We start from the raw sequence: 21698 nt of genomic DNA, 5'->3' as shown, positions 1-21698 counted from the left end.
CGTGGGTGCCCTCCAGCGAGGTGCTCTGCTGGGAGTCATTTGCTGGACCTGGAGCTTGCTAACATTGCTGCTTGGTTGGTGTCAGCTCTCGTGAAGCACCCGGTATTATCTGCGCTTCCTTTCGGTTACCGTCTGTCCCCAGGAGAGATTTTGTCCTTTGCAAAGGCCAGGAGCTTTTCTCCCCTTCCCTCCTTAGTGCGCACATGGGAGGCGATGGGGAGTAGCTGCGAGGGCCTCCCCTCTGCCTCCTCCTCCCTCTCTCTGCCTGAGAGCCAGGACATCTTTTCTTCGTCCTCACCAGCAGGTGGAGGAAGCACTGTTCTCCTCCGGCCGTTCCTCCAGAAAGTGAATTATTTTGGGAATTGATGACAAGCTGCAGCGCAACATGAAAAACAGGCGTGCAGTGCATATTTGTGCAGGCATGTTATGTGTGGTGGTGCATGTTCTTCATCTCTTCTGCATAGAAGTGCAGGTAAATGGATGTTGCCAAATGAAATTGGTTTCCAAATTAAAATCTCATAAAAACCCAAAAAAACCCCAACAAACCAGACTTTAGAGCAACAGAAGTATATGTAGTTGCAACTCCAGTGAAAATCTTCACTATGAAACAGCTCTGCTTCATGATGCTTTTGGAGAGTTGCACAGGGGTTCTGAAACCCAGAAACAGCAACAGATTACATGAAAAGAGGACCTTTTGCTTTGCTGATTGTATTTCTCTGTATCATGACAAAACCAAAACATGAATACCGAGGATGACAGCTCTGTCGTGTCAGTAATTAAGGCCTTATTGGCCACTCAACCATTTGTTTGCGGTGTGGTTTTTAAGGGTTCCACATAAGAAGATAAAAGTGTGTTCGTGAGTCACTGAGGACGGTGAAAGCCAGAAAATGTTGGTATCCCTCTGTTCCCTCTTACACGTGTGAATTCTCTGATTTTTAATGAGATGTTATATTTCCATTTTTTCCTGAGAACTTCTACTGCAGTTAGCACCTGGGTTACTACTTCATACTGATTTTTATCTTGATCGCTCAGTGTGCGTCTTCTGCAGGATAATGTCCAAATCTGATGCAGAACTGTTTGGTGGGTTTTTTTTTTCTAGGTTCTTTGTTGTTCTTATTAAGATATCTTCCTTTACTGCAGGCACCAGTGGAAGTATCTACACAACACTGCTGTGATGTGAAGTGCTTGTACAGTACTTTGCACAGCAGGATCCTGATCTGTGAATGTGGCCTCCACAGCTATGATAATAGACTTGAATAAGAGTAACAATGGCTTGCATCACTACCCCGTTTTATACATGAGAAACTTGGTGATTAGAGCCAAAATCATCAGAAGTAACAGATAGTTTTGAGTGCACAACCTAATACCTGGTTTTTCCAGACATGTGGAGTATGTAACATCAGGGTCCTACGGATGACCGCCGCCTCCTGCAGAGCTCCATCTCTCCAGCCTCCTGGGCCCTCTCTTTACCCTGGGCTGTTGTCCCCGTGTGACATTCAGCTTCGGTCTCCATTCCCAACCCTTTTGTGCTCCAGTTGCGCTGCTGCCTCTCGCTTTGTTCTGCGTGCCAGCGCTGTGACCTGCTCAGAGAGCGCTGCCTTGCTCCCTGCTTCCCAGCTGGCGGCTGCCAGCAGAATCTGTGCAGCTCGTGGCGGGTGCTGCATATACCTCTCCTGCCATGCGGCGCTTACATGGGGCCACAGGTTCCTCAGTGGAAGAGGGATCCTTGCAAAACATATCGCCAAAACCTTATGTATTTATTTACTTAAAGATGTGTGAACTGAGTTCTTCTAGGAACTCGTAATATGACTAAATCTGGACAATGTTTTCAGGGGGCTGAAGACATGCTGGTGAAACTCGGGTCACCCTCTTTAAGAATTGTATCAAAGCATGCATGGAAATGCTAGATCTGGAATGAATAGAAGTTAGAAAGAGTATATGGGCTTGAAAATAATTTTGCTGTTAATTTGTTATTTGTTCCACCCTTAATCATTAGATGTGTTCTGAGAGTCTGGTTTAAAAAAAGAAAAAAGGGACAAAGAAAAAACCACTGGATTTAATCAAATGTAATTTGCAGTGAATGTTGTAGGCTTATTACAATAGGAGTTACCACCTGGTTGTATAAAATTACTACAGTCTTCACATAAACACTTGTATAACTGAGATGCCAAAGAAGGCTTCAACATCAAGGGCTGCAGACAGAAATAACTGATTACAGCGTGCAGGTCATTAGGGGAAAGGCAGAAAGGCACTAGTGCAAAATTCTTGTTGGAGAAGCAGATTTTTTTCAGGAGAGTATGGTTCAGTGGTATGAAAGTCTGAATTAATGACTAGCTAGTAAGGGGTCGTCTGAATACGTTAACTTGTCAAATCTTTTACTAAATTAAAGAACAGCATGTTCTTTCTGAGCATTGAGTGAGCATCAAGTGATATTCTTTCAAAGATTTTGGACAGTTTTACAGGTGAAGAAACTAAAAGTTTCTGAGAGACTGTTGATTCTTTTATTTTATTTTATTTTTTTCCTTTGAACAATTTTGGGCAGGTCAGTTAACTTCCCCGTGTCTCAGTGTATCCACGTCTGAAGGGATACTGCTTAACATAGGGAAGTTAGACTAATTAACAGGACACATTTTGGCTGATACATACCTAGCGTGATCCCTCTAAATGTAAAATTCACAACAGAATTTGAGCCAATGTTTATAATGCAGCCTTCAGCTAAAAACACTATAAAATGCCTGAGCGTTATTACAAATGGTTTCAGAGCACCATATGCTAGAGAACGCAACAGAATGGGATTTGCTTGTACAAAGTCTTTCATTAGATATGGCTGAAATATACTGCATTTTTTGGTGGCATGTGTTCTAGAAATTATTATTATTTTTTAAGAACCGCAGTGTGGATTTGCCATGTGGAGACAATTATTGTATATATTGTAGTTTGGGGTCATACATGTTGAATAAAACCGTGTGGAATGTGCAGTTCTGGCGAGTAATTGTTTATTCTTTACAGAACTGTAGTCGTAGTTAGTCTGTGTTTTGTCTGGTAAATAAATAACTAGAGAGTCTTTGCTGGAGTGAGGAATTAGGAGGAGGCAAGTGGTGGTCATGACAGTGCCAAGGAAGAACGCTGAACGTGTGTTGAAAAGCAGTCCCAGGTATATCAGCCTTGAACACTGGCAGGTCAATGTGCGTATGGCCACGGTGAGCCAAATGCAGAGCATATGGGACATGTTTCCAAAGCCCACATACCAGGGATTCGGAACTTGGCTTACGTACCATCTGTCTACGAGAACCAAGATGCTGACGCCAAAGCATCTCCTCTTACTGTACAACCATGCTCCTCTCAGCAGGACACTGATGTTCTCCTCATTGTCGTCTCGTACGCTCTTCCTGCGTAAAGAGGGACCGAACCATATGTTTTCTGCTGTAGCCCTGGACGATATTCCGAAGGCAGAAGCGCAGGTTTGCCTCTGGGCTTGGGGAGGGATAGGGGCTCACAGCATGGATGGCAAGAAGTGTCGGTGGCAGCTGCCAACTCTTCCTCTGCGCAGAGCAGCCAGAGCCTCAGCAGCTCCTGACCTGGGCAGGGCTGGGGTGCTGCTGGTGCCCAGCTCTGGCGTACAGTTTTGATGACTTGCGTGCCACCAGTTATGGGTGTGGTGACGTAGGAATTGCTGACCTACAGAGAGTGTTGCTCTTGTCTCTGCCTCCTGTGTAAGTCGGGATTTGTCCTGACATCACCCAGGTGTGCACTGGGTGCTTCATAGAAAAAAATCTTGCCATTAGCCCCAATGGGTTGATGTATTTGGGGTGGTTGGTATGTCAGAGGAAATGTCACAGATGAAAAGGTCTCTGACTAAATATGCAAATGATATTTGTCAGTGTTACCCTCAAATATCTTTGAGCAGATGTGAGTACCATGTGTGTCCGTTTAATAAACTAAACTCAAAATAATTTCCACTTTGCCAGATATATGAGGAATAGCTAGCGGGGGGGGGGGGGGGGGGGCGAACTACAAAGCAAGGTAAAAACTGCATATGTGTGTTGTTATATTTGATGACCAATTCATTAAAGCCATAAGTGTATCCAGGCTTTCAATAGTGTTCTCCTGCTGTTGCTTCCTGTACTCCCTGGCTACAAAATCAGTCTCTATGGCTCTCATTTGTCTTACCCACATGAAAGACTTTGAGCATCTGCAAGTTATGATTTGAGAAGTATCTGCTTTTAAACAGAATATATTTATCACCGTGTCTTCACAGGCAACATGGTACGTTGTATAGATTAGATGATCCTAGACCTTTGAACACTAGGGGGCTGGGTGAGATACTCTGCAAGCGAGTGTACAGTGTCTGGCCATACCCATCAAACGTCCTGGACCCACACCAAGAATGCCAGATGTTCAATAGATGTGGAGGCACTCCTGTAACCTCTGCTGCATGTTGCAAAGGCGAGAGAGTGGAGGGGGCGAGGTTGTAGCCGTCCCTTGCTCTTGTGCCGTTTTAGTACTCTCCTGTGAGCTCAGTATTTTTTATATTTTGAACTAAAGAGCGTGGACCAGCTCTCAATTCAGTCTGTTAAACTATTGCATGGTAGAAATGCTTAGTGTTCCCTAGCTCTCCAAAGATGGATGGGATTTGTTTCTAGCTCTGGTGGTTTACGAGACATCAGTCCTTAAAGCTGCCACTGACCCGTGACGGGATGCAAGTCCTAGGTGTTGCTCAAGTGTGAGCTTTTTCAGGTTCTGTTCTTATCAATGGAGGAAAATAATAAAATACTTTAATGGGTGGTTCCTTTCATTAAAAAAAAAAAAAAAAACAGCCACACAACAGCTATGGGAAAGGGAGTTGGCATGGCTGATATGTTCAACACCGTCCTGGCCAGTTGCAGGCAAATGCCAAATCACAAAATAAATGCAGGTCTTCTGGTTTAGATGTATTAAGAAGACAGCTGAGGTCACTTAGGTTAACGTGCGACCAATGTAACTGTTAATTTCTGGGTGCCTCCTCAGCCTTCCCCTCTCCCTGCCGGCACTTCCCACCGCGCCTCAGCAACCCCTTCAGCATGGTGCCTGAGGCCCTTTGCCACTGGGCGCCCAGGGATGCCGGCCCGGCAAAGGGGAGCATCTCCTGTGCCTCGCATGGGGCTGGCTGCCTGCGTGACGAAGCATTGGTGCTCGGCGGGCCGCTCCCTCCCGGCTGCTTTGCCTTCCCGGGGGATGTAGGCCCGTGGTCATCCCAGAGCCCCTCGGCTACACAGGCCCGGCGGCTGGCATGGGGGATGGCTTAGGCAGAGAGGCTGGAGGAGCCGGGTGTCTTTGTTCTGAGGTCTGGAGGCTGGAGGGACCCGCCGTTATTCTAAGGCCTTGCTGTGCTGCAGAGCTGGGTCAGCAAATTCAGGCTTGAGCGCTAGTGCCTTGGAATAAAACACTAGTTAAGGGATATTAGGCTTAGAAAAGAGAAAGAAAAAAAGAAATTCATTGTTCCTGTGGAAAGATACCATGCCAAGTTTGGAGACTAAATTTAGCCCTTCATGGGTAGATCAGAAAGTTTCAGGTCCTGCTGTCGATGGAGATCTCCAAGCCTCCGTATCATGTTTCCCGTACACAAAAAGGCATTTTGTCTCTTCTACAATTTCTAATCTCCACAAAACCCCTAATGGTGAATGATATTTCTCTTTATTTGAGGTACAAGTGTTATTTTAAAACTCAGTGCAAATATTTTTTTGGTCACAAAAGGTGGCAATGAGAATTGGATAAAAATACCCGTTTGAGCCATGTGGAAAGTAAACAAATGTTCCTTTTTGTTAAATGGTGTTTTGTTGTCACCGATGCAAAAAGGTTAAGTCTTTTGTGTACAGAGTTTGGCAGAGGAAGATGGCGAAGCATTTGTTAAAAAAACAGCTCCAGAGGCACGTGTTTGGAGCTGTCATTTATTTGCGTATTTGTTGTTGTCCTGTCCTGCACAAATCAAACCTCCTAACGTCCCCAGTGGAGTTCGGTTCAGGAAGGAGGAGCGATGGTTGGCCAGCCCCTCAGGTGGCTGGGGAGGCCCGGGGACGCCCGGCATCGCTGACCGTGGCTGTGGTTTTGGCAGGGCCATGCCGTGGATCATTGTTTTGGCATGATGGGGAAAAAAGCCTTTGGGAGGAGAAGAGCAGAGAGCGCAACCTTCCCGGCTGGTGCTTGCCCTTGTGGCACGCGGCCTGGGGCACGAGATGGCTGCTCTCCAGCACAAGATGGACGTGCCCATGAAAGATGCGCTGGAGGCAATGTAGGCTTAGTTGACCTGCGTAGGAGTACAACTGAGAGGTGCCCTCTTGGGAAGACGCATTCCTAACCAAGCCTGTGCATGAGGCATAGCGTCCTTCATGTTCTTTTGCTTGCCATGTTTGTTCTCTTTGGGGTGCCAAAATGAGTCGGAGTAATGGAAGAACCACCTGTGGGTTTAAGCTCCATCTCCTGTAGGAGCCCGTTGTCACAGCTGGGGTTTGGGTGCCCGGGGGTAGTGGTTTCCCTGAGGTTCATGCAGAAAGTCTGTGGTGGAGCCACGGGGAGAGCTGAGGTCAACCACAGCTCCAGTGAGCCGAGCTGTTCCCTGTGCTGGTGTGACCATCTCAAGAAGGTCGCTCATAAAGCAAAAGGTCCTTTTTCATGGCTGTAGTCACGCTTTGGAGGGATGGTGTCAATTCTTCAAAAGCCTACTGGCTGTTGTGTCTTGGAGCCTGGTCGCTGCTGCCTACCACTGTTGATCACCAATTGGCACCACTTGGTCACCGTTGTGTCCTCACAGCTGGGGAGGAATGAGGGCCTTTAGCTAGACCGTGCAGTGTATTTATATCCAGGCCAGAGAGTAGTCATCTTTTTCAACAACAGGTATTTTTTCTGTGCACAGTTTGAGAGTTTTCTGCCCACCTCTCTGTTAGAGTAAAACAAATGTATTCTCCCAACCTGTTTGGCGTTTTGTGATGAAAACATGGTCTGATGGGACCTGTGAAATGCCTCCTTGTGGGTTATGCGTTGCTCGTGAGGAATTCAGGGGGGAGAAGGATTTCATGCTGTACTTTAACCTCCTTCCAGCCTTTCTTGGATGAAAGGAAATCTCTGCAGCCGTGAATGTAACTGGTTATCATTATTGAATGTCATTACTCACTCACTCCGAGCGTAAAACAAAAAAATCGCATCCCCTGTGATGTCGGTAGGTAAAATGCTGCTCTCGGTTACATTAACGCTGTTGTAAACCGAGGAGTAGAGTTCGGCCCTTTGTTTCAATTGAAATATTTGTTTAACACAGGCAAGGACTAAACAATACACTTGAAAGCAATTTCTGTTATTGTCTGTAGAGCAGAGCTTGTATTTTATGAACTGGCTGATCATAAAGACAGCATAAATCATGTAAAGCATTCTCATTTGCTTTTTCTTTCTTTTTTTTCTTTTTGCAGATGGGGCTCGTAGAGTAGAGTTGCAGTCAAATGTCTACTCCAGGATATTTTAGTTGAACTGTGTGAGTCCATTCAACAAATGTAATGGCTTTTTGGAAAGAAGAGCTGCGTGTTTCAAACCAAATGTTTTACATAGAGAACATCTGGGTAGTTCTAGGTCTTTGTATGTAGAGCACATCAGACAGCAGCCGTAGTGAGCTCAGCTGGGAGGTTGCCTGGGATGTACTTGTAGGATATGACAGTTCAGTTGTTACGAGGAATAATTCCTATGAAGTATTGCCATAAACTGAATGTTTGGCACAAACAGCTATATCTTTGTTTTACTGTACACCCAAGTTATTCATCTGCCCAGCAAAACTCTAAACGATGTTTAAACAACCCTGTAAATGTTGGCACCTCTGAGCTGTGGCACGCTTGTTAAAGCAAACTTGAGGAAGCTTTTACCGTTAAGGGGAAACGAAGCTTGCTCTCTTTTCAATGAAGCACTGCTGATTCCTGCCGTGGGCAACGCAGTGCGAGTGAGCAACGAATGCAATATGTGCGAATGGTTTGTGGGGTTGAGTTGGAAAGGATCAATGTTACAGTGGTGTTGCGTATTGTTGCTTTGAGGAATGTGAAAATGCAAAACTGGTGAAATGCATGTAATTAGCCTGACATTAGAGTTTATTTGTGCTACTGGAAGAACTTTGACCTGGTTAAATTAATAAGCCTGCTTTTACTTCACGGCATCAGAGGTAATATATTTCCAGGAAATGTAGGAAATGTTGAAAAATGTCTCATTTTGGAGTCGGTTCTTAAATTATTTCTGCAGTTTAACTGAGGAATGTGTGGTTCAAATAAGATTAAAGTTGTAATTTCCAGAGTAGCAATGTAGCTTCCCCTTTCAGGATTGTTTAAGTAAAAAGTTAAACAAAGTGGGTTAGGCAGCCTCTTGCTCCAGTCCCTCATGGACAGCAATTCACATTGCGCAGCGCTGCCTTAATAGTCCTGCTCGGTCTGACATGATTTGTGGTATTTGCTGAGATGAATTTCTGGACTGAGCGGCGTGAGAGGGAATTGCTCCTCACTCTGAGGAAGGTGGGATGTCCAAGTCTGCGCGAAGGTCACTGGCAGGGTGAAGTGGGAAGCCTGTGCCGCTGCTGTTGCACTACATAACAGCTTAGCTCTGGCAAGGGGATCCCAGAAATCTGAGTGCTAACTCTCCCTTGTTCAGCTGACTCCAGCCAAAGCATGTGCCAAAAAAGGTGTTTGTGCGTGTTGAAGAAGGGGGCAACAGTCCTGGAGATCACAGGGTCTGGGGGAGTTCTCAGCCAAAAGCTCTCCATCTAGAAAAAAAATTGCTTTGCTGTTTCACCCCTCCAAAGTTAACCCTCCCCATAACTACTTATAACAACTGCTTCCAGTTGTGAACTCTTCTAGCAGAGAAAGCTAGAATTATTCATTTAAGGCTGCAAAATTGCTTGATCGCCAGCCACTTAATGATAGGAAAGTGTAATTCATTCCTCACCCTCGCACGTCTATTCCAAGCCCAACTGGCCGCGGGGAGCAAAGAGTGTTCCTGTTCCTGTGTTACTCTCTCCACTGAGCCGTTCGGGTGGCCCTGGTAATTTACTTTCAATAAATAGAAGGGAACAACAGGAGGTTCCTCTACCTTCAGGGGTATAAATATTTCTCAGAAATCAGAGACGGATAGGGAAGAAATGTTAGCAAACTCCTTTCCTCCCTCTGTAGCAATTCCACCAGGTTCTGTCATAAATCCTAAGAGAGTCCCTTCCAAAAAGGGACCATTAAATAGGTAATGTCCAGGCAGAACAATGTAATACTGAAGCGCAGTACTTTTACAAAAACAAATTTAATACTGCAAAGTGATCTGCAAGCCCTGAAGCAAAATAACCTGGGTGAGGCTCTGATACATGTCATTGCCAATTGTTTTGTTTTCCAAGAGTATTTTTCCAGATAGGCTGTGGGTTTATGGTTCACTAGATTCCCACCAGGAAGTGGCGTTTATATTTTGATCCGCCTTAGATCAATTTAGAAAAATATACTAGGTATAGGTGCTTCTGATAATTCTGTGTCATTAAGCCTTCCAACTGTGCTGTTTACACACATCGATGTGTCTTCTGTGATATAATTTCTGTGGGCCCACCATCCATGCACAATGAATCTGTGCTTACCAATGTTAATCCGAAAGCCTGAACTCTACAAACTCAACTTGAATATCTCTCCACACTTTAAAATTCCACTGTGTTAATTAGGAATTTGAGCTGGTCAAGCAGTATGGTGCTGGGTTTTAATGAGCATTGTGTTGCCCGAAGGTATGGACATTTCTTCAAAAGAAGAAAGGCTCTTTCCAAGCTTTCCTTGTAGTACTGTAATACTCATGATGAAATAGCACTTCCTTTTTTCTTCGAGGACTGCAGAACCAGGAGAGCAAAATTAAAAGATCCACACAATACCAGGTGACTTCCCATTTGTGGCAGAAGAGGCACTGTGAAGATGTGCAAAGCTCTCAGCAGTTCTGAGACTTCTCTGAACTCGCAGAAATTTTAACGAGAGAGAGAACAAGCTGAGTTACGTTTATTTACCCACAACTTCCTCAAGCAGAACGTACTAGTGAATGAAAATGAGCATTCAGGTGGCTTCTTGGAAGAAATTAGTTCTAAGACAGAGTTCAAGCGATGTCTAACACCCTTTCTTGTTTAATGTGAATTACAGCCTTGCACTGATTTAGCACCTTTCACCTAAACATGTGCAAAATCACTTTAGAGACTCTGGTAACTGCTGAGGTTACCATTATTTAGCAATTATTTAGCAGCACATTGCGATAGTTTGGAACAGTTGCTTAGAGGGTGTGAATAACTCCATTTCCAATTTAAATTATTGGGAGGAATTACAGAAGACTGTGTCATTTTCAAACTGAAACTAGATCCAGGCACCAGGGCTTTCTACCTCTCTTCTTAAGAAAGTCGTAAAAGGCTTTTTCTAATGAAGTAGCCAGGATCTTGGTTTTGCATTTCATCCCCGAATCAGTGCCTTTAACAGTGTGCGCTCCTACTTGGGAGGATTATTTCAGTGTGGTTCACTGCTTATTCACAATGAAAAAACAACATTGAATTAAAGTCCCTCTCTGCTGCCTCAGGTTAGCATTTTGCATTACATCAGCGGCTGTGGTAGCTGTGAGATCAAGCCTCAAAATTAGTATGAAATCTATCTTCCAGTTTTTGGAGGGGGAATCTGTAATACCAATGCAACACTGAGAACAGTAAACTTGGGGCTTGTGAATTCTTTCACTCCTCTTTAACCTTACTTGCCAGTAATTTAGTTAGTGCTAAACAGTCTGCACGTAGACTTGCAGAAGTTAAAAGACTGACTGACACAGGATTCGCTTCCAGTGACTTTTCCTCTTTTGCACATGTGCTGGACGGAGCGGGGCTGTGTTTGGAAGTTGATCAATAATGATTGCACAATTCTAACATTATTTAAACTATGATATAAACAGACACGATAGAAATGGATGCTACCAGGTTTTTTCCAACTTAAAAGTGAAGTCAGCTTATTTATTTCTGCTCCCCCCCTCCCTTTTTTTTTTTTCTTTTTGGTTCCAACAAAATTGTAACCTGGAAGAAAAGCAGTTAGATTTTGTGAAATCCCAGTTCAGTCTAGCATTTGGCTTTAGTAAATGTGGAAGCCAAAAATAAACATCTGCTTGGCAACTTCACCAGAAGTTAACTGTAAATGCAGTTTTCGTCTTTTCAGTGAATGTGGCATTCAGTGCTGGTTAACATCTATTAAGGAGGAACGATCCGTAGTTGAGGTTGCAAAGCATTTTTTTCTTTTAATTGCAGTTATGAACCTCCATTGCCTTGGGGAAATCCCCTACCCAGTTTCTTTCCAGATATAATTTCTTTTGTACCAAAACATGAACTTCCCTTGAAAGCTTGAAGGTAGTTGGATGGGATACTTGTAAGTTATTAGACTTTGGAAAAGAGATGGTCTTCCATCAGTCTGTGCGTGACAGCCCCAAAACTTCAACTTGGCCATTTTTTTAATCTTTTCTTTAGTCCTTCACAATTAGATCAGAAGGCTGTTTTGTTGTGGTTTTTTTTTTTTTTTCAGGCTGGGTTATGAATGCTTTAAAGCATTAGATATTGCATCTTTGGATATGCAGAAGGGTATGGCCAACAGTTACGGGTTCCTTTCCACCTAACTTAGAAGTGAGTTAGGAAAAAAGCAGATCTCTGGTTTTCAGCCAGTCCTTTGCAACCTCTGGTGCTACCAGGGCAGATTTGTTTCACTGCCGATCAGGGAGGATTGAAGTGGATGCAGATTTGCAGTAGCGTGCTGTTGGGCCGGTGGGGAGGGGTGAGAAGGGCCGACTTGAGGCAGCACTACGAGAAACACTTTGTTATTGCTAGGGATAGTGATTACTTGTTGGTCTGTCTCCTAAAACTAAACAGTCCTACAACTTGAGACTTCAGTAAGCTATATGAAAAACTATTGTTCTGGGAGAAGAGAAGTTTTGTGGTAGGTTTCTGACATAGATCAGCGGACAGCCCATTTCTGAATTCTGCAGCCCTCCCTTCTCCGTGTTTTCAAGATTCACTGCCTCACTATGAAAAATCAATAGCCAGGTCGCCAGCTTGTTTTTATAAATGCTATTGGAAAGCAGATCAATGCTAAACCAGATGTATACCTTTTTTTTTTTTTTTTTTATTCCTAGTGGTAAATCAGTCCTGAAATGATTAATACAGAGCTGTAAGATCCGTCTGGTAGTAAGGATGACTCGAGGCCAGGATTCACAGCATTAAATAAAGAAAGGTCTGCCAGGTAAATTTGTCAGAGGATGCATGGTGTAAACATGCCACGCTTCATATACATAACTGAGGATAGCGGGTACCAAACAATGAAGGGATATAAATTTTCCAGTAAGGCGGTAGTTACTCAGGAAATGTGCTCACAGATCCTGTTAACAGGCACCGTATGCGGGGGTGAGGAAAGGAGTAGAGGAAGGGTGTTGTACGCGTTCCTCCTGGCACCCACTTTGTATATGTACAGCATAAATGTGTTCATCTGGTGCCTTCTATTGCCCATTAAAACTTGGTTCCACAGGCATTTTTCTCTGTGAATAAAGGGGGAACTAGAAAGAAAATGTAACCCCCTTGCCTAGTGTTTGTGATTGATTGGTTCATTCATCTTCACTTGTTGAATCATCATTTATGATATGATAACAGCAACTATGTCCAGCAGAACCAGAAAAAGAAAATTAAACCTGAGGAAATCGTACCCTGGTTCTCCAAGAGGCACTGGCACATTATGCCTCAGCTTATGCAAACAGAATTTTGCTTTAACATTTATCACGTTGACTTGGGACTTCTAGTGCCTTGGTGCAAGAGTGAGTTTCTCTACAGGTAGTGAGTGATAGAGTGGCAGTAAATCAGCTATGGTTTTTAGAAATATAATCTTTTTTATGTGATACATTGGGAAGAGGGGAACCAAGCAGAGAGGCACAGATGTTTGCTATAAGCTTTTACCATACAGAGTGAGGCAGCTGTAAAAAATACCCTTTCCTTTTAAAAGCAAATGAAGTTGAAAGGTGCATCGTGGCACGTGCGTCTTCGCCCTTTATGTGTGCAGCTGCTGGCTCGCAGCAACAATAACAGCGTTTTGTCTTTGGTAACATCCATGGCACGAACAAACATGCAAAGGAACAGAGTAATGGGCAGAAGCCCCGAGATTTAAATTGGCAGAGTCTCACTGGGTGCAGATGGCACCGGTTACCGCTTTGAGCAACTGCCGCGGTTACTGCATCGTTTGCCAACACATCAAAGAATGGAGTTGGGCCGTTGATAAATAATTAATGAGGATTTTGTCGCGTTCTTGTCTCCCAGGCCGTATCACCATGGAGATGATCGGGCTTTTAGGATCTGGAAAGTAACAATATCCAAAACAATGGCATTGTGTCGACCTTACTCTTTCTCTGACAGAGAGAGCTCTCGGAGATATGTTAGCAAAATGCACTACGTCAGGCACTGATTTTGCTGCAACTCACGGTGGCCTTTTGTCCAACTTTTCAGTGAGTGCATGAAGTGTTTTCTATGGCTCTGCAGAAGCTTGTTCTTAGATTTGCACATCCTGCATGATGCTCTTTATTATTGCATTCGGCCCGGGATTGGAGTGTCAAGATAGCCTTTTTCCCAGCAAATAGACACAGCAAAGATATACTTACGTGGGAAGAGGCTTACAAGAAGTCTGCATGAGAATAACTTTGCAGAACCCTTTGGATTCTTGGCTTCCCTGTAGGGATATCCGTCCACAGCTCCTGCTTCCCACCTGGGAGGTCCAGAGGCCAGATAGGCAGTTATTCTGCCCATCCACTGCCTTTGCTTTCTCTCCTTTGTGCAACCTCTGGAAATGCCATTTCAATGCAGCTGCATTATCAGCATCCCCCTCCTTATCATTTGACTGCAGCAACCTCAGGGACCACCCAATTTCATAGCTTTGTTTCTCTTCCTCTTGTGTTGCTGATGTCTGAGCCAAGAGCCATAGGCAGAGACTCCCCTGGAAAAAACAGAATACGGTGCCAGACTTTATTCTTTCTTGCTCAGCTCCATGGAGCTGGAACAATGTGCCTTTTCTCTCCCCACCCCCAAACATCCTCTGCTCTCCCTTTCTCTTCCCTCCTGGTTGATCCACCTATTCTTTACCCCTCCGCCCCTGTTGGCACTTGGTGCCTTTGCACTTCCCACCTCGGAGTCTCAAAGAAAGGAAGCAGAGCTGTGAAACCGGCTGGGCTCACCCACTTCCCATTGCTGGGTGGGGATGGCCTCACTTCACAGCTCTCGGAAAGGAGAGGTTGATGTGTGTTTAACCCTCCCCTCCCTCTTCACCCAGAGCAAATTGTTTTTAATAGTTTTCTTCAAGCTGCGTTTCTGAGTCTCTTTCGGTGACAGCAAGCCAGTTTCCCTTTCTCGGGGGACTGCACTCGCTGTCCTGATGTCATTTTCCTGACGCTCCACAATAGCATTGCTAGAGCCCGTTGGAATTTGCTGGAGCACGGGTGGTATGCACAAGCGCTGGAACCAGCTTAAAAGTCACAGCCCCCACGGTGGAAAAAAGCAGTTTGCTCATATCTCACCACGGTCCTAAAAATAGCCTGGATAGATAGTAAAGAGTGGAAGCTTGTTTTCAGTGGGACTGAATGTACTGCATGCAGAAACTGCTGGGGGAGGTTCAGTGGTTTGTGGCGTTCGGTGGTCAGCCTCGGTTACGGCACTAGCTGACTGCAGAATCCGTGGCTTTCCGCACCATGGGTAGTTCTACTTCTGTTTCTATTCATTCAAATGAGGTAAACATAGGCTCATTTGATTAAAACAAACGCGTGAACTAGCTTCCTGAAATCGAGAGAAACAGCTTTACGCTTTGACGAAAACACAGCTCTGTTGCTCATCCCATAAATGCTGATGCCAGCAGTGAGTCAGCAGACACAGAGATTTGATACGGAAGCGGGTACCTACGGTCTGCCATGCCCTTTGCCAGATGTTTAAACTTTCAGCTATTTTTCTGTACACGATGGTCTTGATCTGCCTCTGTAAAAAGCAAATTCCACCCGTTGTGCTCTGCCGAGCAGCCGAGAAGCTCGTAAAGGCAGAGAGACGTTTCTCTTACAGACAGGACTGAATGTACAGAAACCTTTGCAACCGTCATCTTTCTGAAGTATTTATCGTTCAATGCAAGTTATTTGTACCAAACAAAAGCAAAGAAGCATGAAGTGTTTTGGAAAATACTTAACAATCTCTCTACACCAGTTCAGAGAGTGAGTATAAATCCTCTGCCCAGCAAATGGAGACAGGTAATTTATTGCAGCCTTGAAGAGAGCAGCTTCTTTCTCCACGCTTCCTGCCCAGCAAACTCTGCAAGCTGACTCATGGAGGGGTGGGAAGCCAAAAGCTGTGCTCCCTCTTTCCTATTTGCTTCTGGAAGGCAGAGCAGCGGGGGAGCAGGGTCTGCGCCCTTGCAGAGCCGTTTGGAAATGCCTGGCAATATCAGAGGTTCACAACCCCCTGCTTTCTCTCCCCTGTGCCTTACGTTTTGGAGAGGGCGTCCTCTCCACCTGCTTCTGAGCAGAGGCTGGTGCCAGGACTGGCATCGCAGGTGGAGGTGGTTTCAGACCATCTCTGCTGCTCCTGTCTCCTCCTCTAACCCCCACCGTGTGTGGGACCATGTTGTCGTGAGAGCTGCAGAAGAGATGCCGAGGATGTTACTGGTGTGTACAGCCAGTGTTGATCCCCGGAGGGGCCATCACATGGCCTAGTTTTGAGCTGTGACCTTGGTGCTTATGCATATATTTAACTGTACATGTGTGAGCTGCCCCACGAAAGCCAGTGGACTGCTCACGTGTGTGAAGTTAGGCATGTGCTAAAGTGTTTTGCCAGACTGGATACTGTGTCTATAGGGGCTTTGGGTGAACTTGAACCTGTTCTGTTGGGGTGAGAGGCTTTAGATTTCATTATAAAGAATCTGATACGTTTCTCTGTCTGAGTGCAAGGTCTTGGAGTTATCTGAAATTCTCATTAAGACAAGAAGCAAGGAAAAATACAAATTCTTCCACTAGTAAAGTTACTAAAAATACTATAATTAAATTATCTAAGTCTTAAACCCAGTAAAATATATTGAGAAAGTGTGGTAGACATATAAGTACAGTGTTCTGAGAGTACCAAAGGGACTAACAGCACTTTCTTTGCAGATCTTGAGCTGGAGTATTTGGAGTAGTTAATGTAGCTGATGTAAAAAAGCATGTTGCGTTTGACCTACTCTTGATTCATAGGCTGTGACCCTTAATAAATTTTGATGTAGCACACAGTGGAGCTGTTGCTTTCAGAGAAAGCAAGGAAAATAAGCAGGCAAGCAAGAAAGAAAAGAACCTAAAGAATGAACAAACACGTTCTTTCATAAGGTATTTCTCAATTGAGATTATTTCTTATTAGGCTGAAGTTGTTCAGGTTCATTGTGTACCGTGTCTGGCAGCAGTCCTGTAAGTGGGGTTTTGAAAAACGGAGCCAGCTCTGTCTGGTGTTAAAAGCGTAAGTGCACTTTGAAAACGTATTTTCTGGAATATATTTCTGAGTAAAATACATTTCATGAAAGAAATTCCATTATTGATATTTTAGAATACCTGGAAGAGAGACTTGTTTTACAGCCTGATACCATGGCATACAGCTAGGGAACTCATTTTGCTCAGAGAGATGAAAACAATGAAATATATAATAAATACCTAGAATGTGATCATGACTTGTAATGTTTCCATGAAGTACTAAAAAAAAACCAAACCCAACACTGGACTGCTTTCTTGCTTGTGTTGTTTTTTTCACATCAGTAGACTTAAGCCCGGGTACCCTCGCTGACACAGACTGAGCAGACCAAAGCAGGTGAAAGACGCTTGGCTGGCAGAAATCCCTTACTTAGAGGGGAAGAGCTGGAGCGAATGCTGTCCTGCTGCTCCTGCTGTGGGATGCTGCCTCTGACAGCGACTTTGCTGACAGGGATCCCTCGCTGTTTGGCCTCATGGTCCAGGTCACCGGCAAGGCTGTGCTCTCTTGGTAGCCTCTGAGATGTGGAGCCTGGCCGCCTGGGGATCGTGCAGGCCACCAGGCAGGTGGTGCGGGGTGAAAAGTACTTACTGAGATGCGTTTGAAGCTTTTACTTCCCTGAGGCTCTTTTTGAGGGGAAAATAGCAATTGAAGATGGGGAAAGGATCAAAAGTCAGCCTTTAGTAATGGGATGGTTTGTTGAGCAAAGCACTCCTGTGATGTGTTGCAGAGTTCGGGAGGGAGAGGCTGGCAGCAGTTTCTGAGCCGCTACTGTCCTCGTTTCCTTTAGGACTCACGTTGGCTTTCCATTTCGATTTGCTCATCTCCTAAGAGCGGGTGAATAGTGCTGTTTGACTACTTGCCTCCCCAGGTTTAATTACTAAATGGCTGTGCTGTGCTTTGAGCGTGCTCGTTTGCTATGCAGATAGTGATAATACTTTGTTAGAGTGTGTGAGCGTCTGAAGCCCTGCTCCAGTACGGAGTGCTCGTACTGGTAACGTGCTGTGGCCTGGCCGAGGGGCATCGCCTCCCCCCCAGTGCTTTTGCTGTTTGTCAGGGCTGCAGGGGGTGGTCGGAGCACGGGCAGGTGGATGCTCAGCAGGGTCCACTGACACCGCTGGAGCTGGGATGGTTCACACCTGCCAAGCATCTTTCCCTGTTTCTAAATGCCAGTCACTGTGATCTGAAGTAGCTGAGGGAGGGAAGAGAAAGTCGTAGCTATTAAAAGCGGAGAGATGTGTTTGGCATGTGTTCTGTCCTTACGTTGGAGTGAGATCTTGCAGCCTGGATGTCACTGATGAAACCCCAAGTACTTCGGCCGGGCTGCTGAATTCTGCCCCTGCAACGGGGAAGTGATGTTTTCAGGGGAGGTTAAGTGCCATCTTCAAAATTCAGTTAAACTTTAAGGAATAGCTTATATAAATTAAGGCTTCTAGGTGTCTTAACCACTTTTCAGCGCTGGTTATGAGACTGTAAACTCTCTGGTCCTGTTGAAAAATATGTTACCAGGCAACACATCTGTTTGCATTTGAAGATTAATCCAAACATATATTTACAGAGTGCCACCATGCTTTTCAATCACATTTGCATTTTTGTGTCTAAAAGTATATGTTTTCACATGTGCAATTATTCCATAGAGGCCATTTGCAGTAATTATGTGTAGACTTACAAAAGTCCTGTCTGTGAAGCATAGAGTCAAGTTAGTAGGAGATTGGCATGCCCTCTGGGGTGCTGTTATTACTTTACCAGCCATGAATGGTGAAGAATTTGCTCCCCGTTGTATATTTGACAATGAAACCCTTCTTAAATTCTTCCTCAGTGCCAAGTACAAGGCTGTCTTTTAATAAAAAATGTGTTTTTACCCATGTCTATATTTATTTCTTGCAGGAATGCACACGCTGCTCCAAGAGCCACCCACATCCTTGTTGTATACAGGGTATATTTGCATTTGCAGCCTGTCCCAGTGCAAACATGGGAAGGGGGAAAAATCCACCCTCATCACCTTCTCCATCTTTAGAAGTACTTGGAGATTATCTTGATCGCTGATTCAGTTGCAATCTGTTGTATTACCTTTTCTAGAAATATGTGCCATGTAGAGAAGACCATGGTGAAGTTGTTACTTTTAAAATCTCTATACCAATTGTTTGGGTCAAGAGGAAGAAGAGATGTTTAGGTTTTGACGTACAAATTGGTTTGTTGCTTAAGTTCTGCTTTTTGTTCTGCTGTCTCAAAGTAGGGCAGCACTTAAGCATGAGCTTAATTTTAAGCACGTGCTGAAATTTTGGGAATTCGAGGGGGTGGGGCATATGCTTAATGCTTTTTTGAACAATGTTGCTTTTCAAAGTTGAAGGCTTTGTAGGAAGCCTGATCCTTTAAACTAGCTCCTGTTTATATACATTTCCATTTTATAATATTGTAAGTTTTTCCCTTCTTTCTTCAATATCCTCGATGCTACATCATATAATGAAAACAATACCGGTCATGCCACTTGCGATTACTGAAGTAGGCAGTGAAATTATTTTTTTCTGTAGGAACTAGGGAAATCACATAAATCACAGATTTACAAATGTTTTCCCAGGAGAGGTCTGCAGTAGCTGACTGCATAGAATGACAAAAGTTTTGTTTACCCATAAAAGGGTGGTCATCTCAGCAGGTCAGTGATGTTTTTCAAAGACGTATTGTTGATTTTAAACTAGCTGGTAATTTATTCCTTGAACTCTGGCTTAAAAAATAAAGCAGGGTAAATACTGAGTATAATAAAGGCCGTGCTGCCATTCAGTATGTACAATGCCCTCACCTTCCCTCTCCCACCAGCTTCTCTCCATTGTTGGCTTATGCATTTCTCGTAGGGCATGAGTTGACCTCCGCGATTATTTATGGCGTTGTTCAGATAAGCCCTTTTTTCACAGGCAGCACACATCCACACACTCAACAAGGACTGTTATAATTTGCAAGTTCAGTTATCACTTCCTCTGTTCCCACCCTGCTTTTTGGAAAGATACCGAGTCACACGATGTGCCTGAAAAAAGGTTGCTGATTGAGGAAGGATGCAGGAAGGATATGGTTTTGCAGTGATTGCATAAGTGCTGTGTAGGACCTGAAAGCCTTGGGTTTATATGAGGACGAGTTTGGATGTGAATTTCCAAGATTTATTTCTTCTGATTTTTAAATAAGTCATAACTCCTGAGCAGTTTGCCTGCTTTAGAGAACCATGGAGCAACCCGTGTTAATGTGATCCTCTGTGTACTAACATGAACAAATACAAATTTGTAATCGACACCCTGGATTCTCTGCCTCCGTTCTCTCGGAGATCTCAACCTTATTTCAGAGAAATTGTCGCCAAAGCTTCTGTTTGAAATTGTCGGATGCCGTCATGTCTAAGCAAATGTACTTCCCGTCAAAATCTCCTGGGAGTTTTGCCGTTTGCCTCAGATGGAGAGTACTTAGGTTAACACAGAGGTCCTGCCAAAAGGTGCTGTGTTCCCCCTCTGTGAAGTCCTAAGACCCAAAGACCCTAAAACTTCATGTCATCTGTTACTGTAATGAGAGTGTATTTATTGCTATAAAATGAAGGACCTGGGGCATGGAGGTTCGTATTTTAAGGCTTTGTTTTGGTCATTCCACGTTCTGCCAACATCTAACATCTGTATTTATTTTTTGAACTTTCCTTAATGGATTATATGCATCTGTTCAGTTCCAAGAATAATGCTTGATTTCCTGAATTTATAGGTTGCAATAAAATCCATTCGTAAGGACAAAATTAAGGATGAACAAGATATGGTTCACATCAGACGAGAGATTGAGATCATGTCATCCCTCAGCCACCCTCATATCATCACCATATACGAAGGTTAGTGAATGCGATTCTCCTCCCTGACTGCTCTGTTACGTTCTTGCAGACCTGATATTTGTGCTTATTGAGATCATGCACCAAACAAACCCCTACTCCTGGTGTAACCCATCCCTTACCAAAGAGACTGCTTTGAGTGCTGCCCTCCCTCTGAACCACCAGTGTTCCACAGATGCATAACCCTGTGCCTGGAGGATCTGCTTCGTGTGTGACTTGAGCGCAGTGCCTGTGGCAGGTGGGAAATCACTGTGCCTATCGCCTCATCTCCTTACCTCTGTTGGACAGTTCAGTTTAATTTCACCCTCACTCACACACCAGCCCAATGTCCGCTTACGTCCCCAGCCTCTAAACCAGTCCTTGTGTACTTTATTTTCCCTGGACTGCACGAGACCAGTCTCGTCTGCTCTAGGCCTTCGGTCCTCCCTTACCCGCCAGTTAGTCTTGCTGGTTCTGTCATTGCTGCCTTTTCCCCCTGAATCCCAGCATCCGCTTCCTGTCCACCCCTGCATGCTTTCCTGTCAGCCTGGTCGCTGGCGTGCGGTTCCTGTTTCCTCATCCTGCCTTGCCTCTCTAGCTCCTTTCTTGCTGGGACACAGCTCAGAAGCCTGCTAATTCCTGCCGCCGGGAGCTGCTCCCTGGTCCTACAGCAAGGAGCAGGAAGCTGGGGGCATTCCTCCCTGATTTGCCTGTTTGCTTGTGTATTTATAGAGCATCACTCTGTAGTAACATCTCCTCCTCCTTCCTTCCTTCCCCAAGTAACATCGGAGCTAAAGCTGTGATTTTCAGGCCGGGTACATGCTAAACAACACCAGCCAAGAGGTCTGCTGCCGTAAGGAGGGTGGCCGCATGGCACACCAAGAGTGTGGGCTCCAGAGGTTCGGAGGGACCTGGGCTGGGCAGCCTTGTCCCTGGGGATCACCTCTTCCCCTACATGCAAAACAGGCAGCCCAACTTTAGCCTTGCATATTTACATACCCATGAGGTAAATGCACAAGGTGATGATATGTATATGGCAGCTCTGCTCTGAGGGTTGATACGACTGATTAAAACGAGCTGCCTTGGAGTACTGTTACACTATCGCATATTGAGTTATTCAAAAGCATGTTCTTGTACTTGAAAAGAGATGAATATCTGTCTTTTTATTGAATAAACTCATAACAGAATCTGGGAACAGAAAAGGGGAGGGATGCTGTGTCAGCATGTGGGTTGCAAATGGAACAAAAGTTATTTCAAATGTGCACAGGAACTCAGAAAGAAAAAAGATTAAGCATGCTGCGGTCCTTTGACCAATTGCCCTTCTCATCCTTACTTTAAATAGTTTTTACT

At 44.6% G+C, this 21698-nt stretch overlaps 1 protein-coding gene across 1 annotated transcript in view; it reads left to right on the top strand.

Moving 5' to 3' along the window:
* The window catches only part of NUAK1 (NUAK family kinase 1), a 49327-nt gene that overhangs the window by 3878 nt on the left and 23751 nt on the right, over positions 1-21698 (top strand). Inside the window, exon 2 of the mRNA XM_075428565.1 lies at positions 20252-20372. Coding sequence (XP_075284680.1) covers positions 20252-20372 — 121 coding nt within the window. The remainder of the gene's footprint in view (positions 1-20251; positions 20373-21698) is intronic.

The sequence above is a fragment of the Opisthocomus hoazin genome, chromosome 8 (assembly GCF_030867145.1).
Source record: "Opisthocomus hoazin isolate bOpiHoa1 chromosome 8, bOpiHoa1.hap1, whole genome shotgun sequence".
NCBI classification, from domain to species: Eukaryota; Metazoa; Chordata; class Aves; order Opisthocomiformes; family Opisthocomidae; genus Opisthocomus; species Opisthocomus hoazin.
The sequence above is the reverse complement of the archived record's forward strand: the minus strand, read 5'-3'. Positions and strand labels throughout refer to the sequence as shown.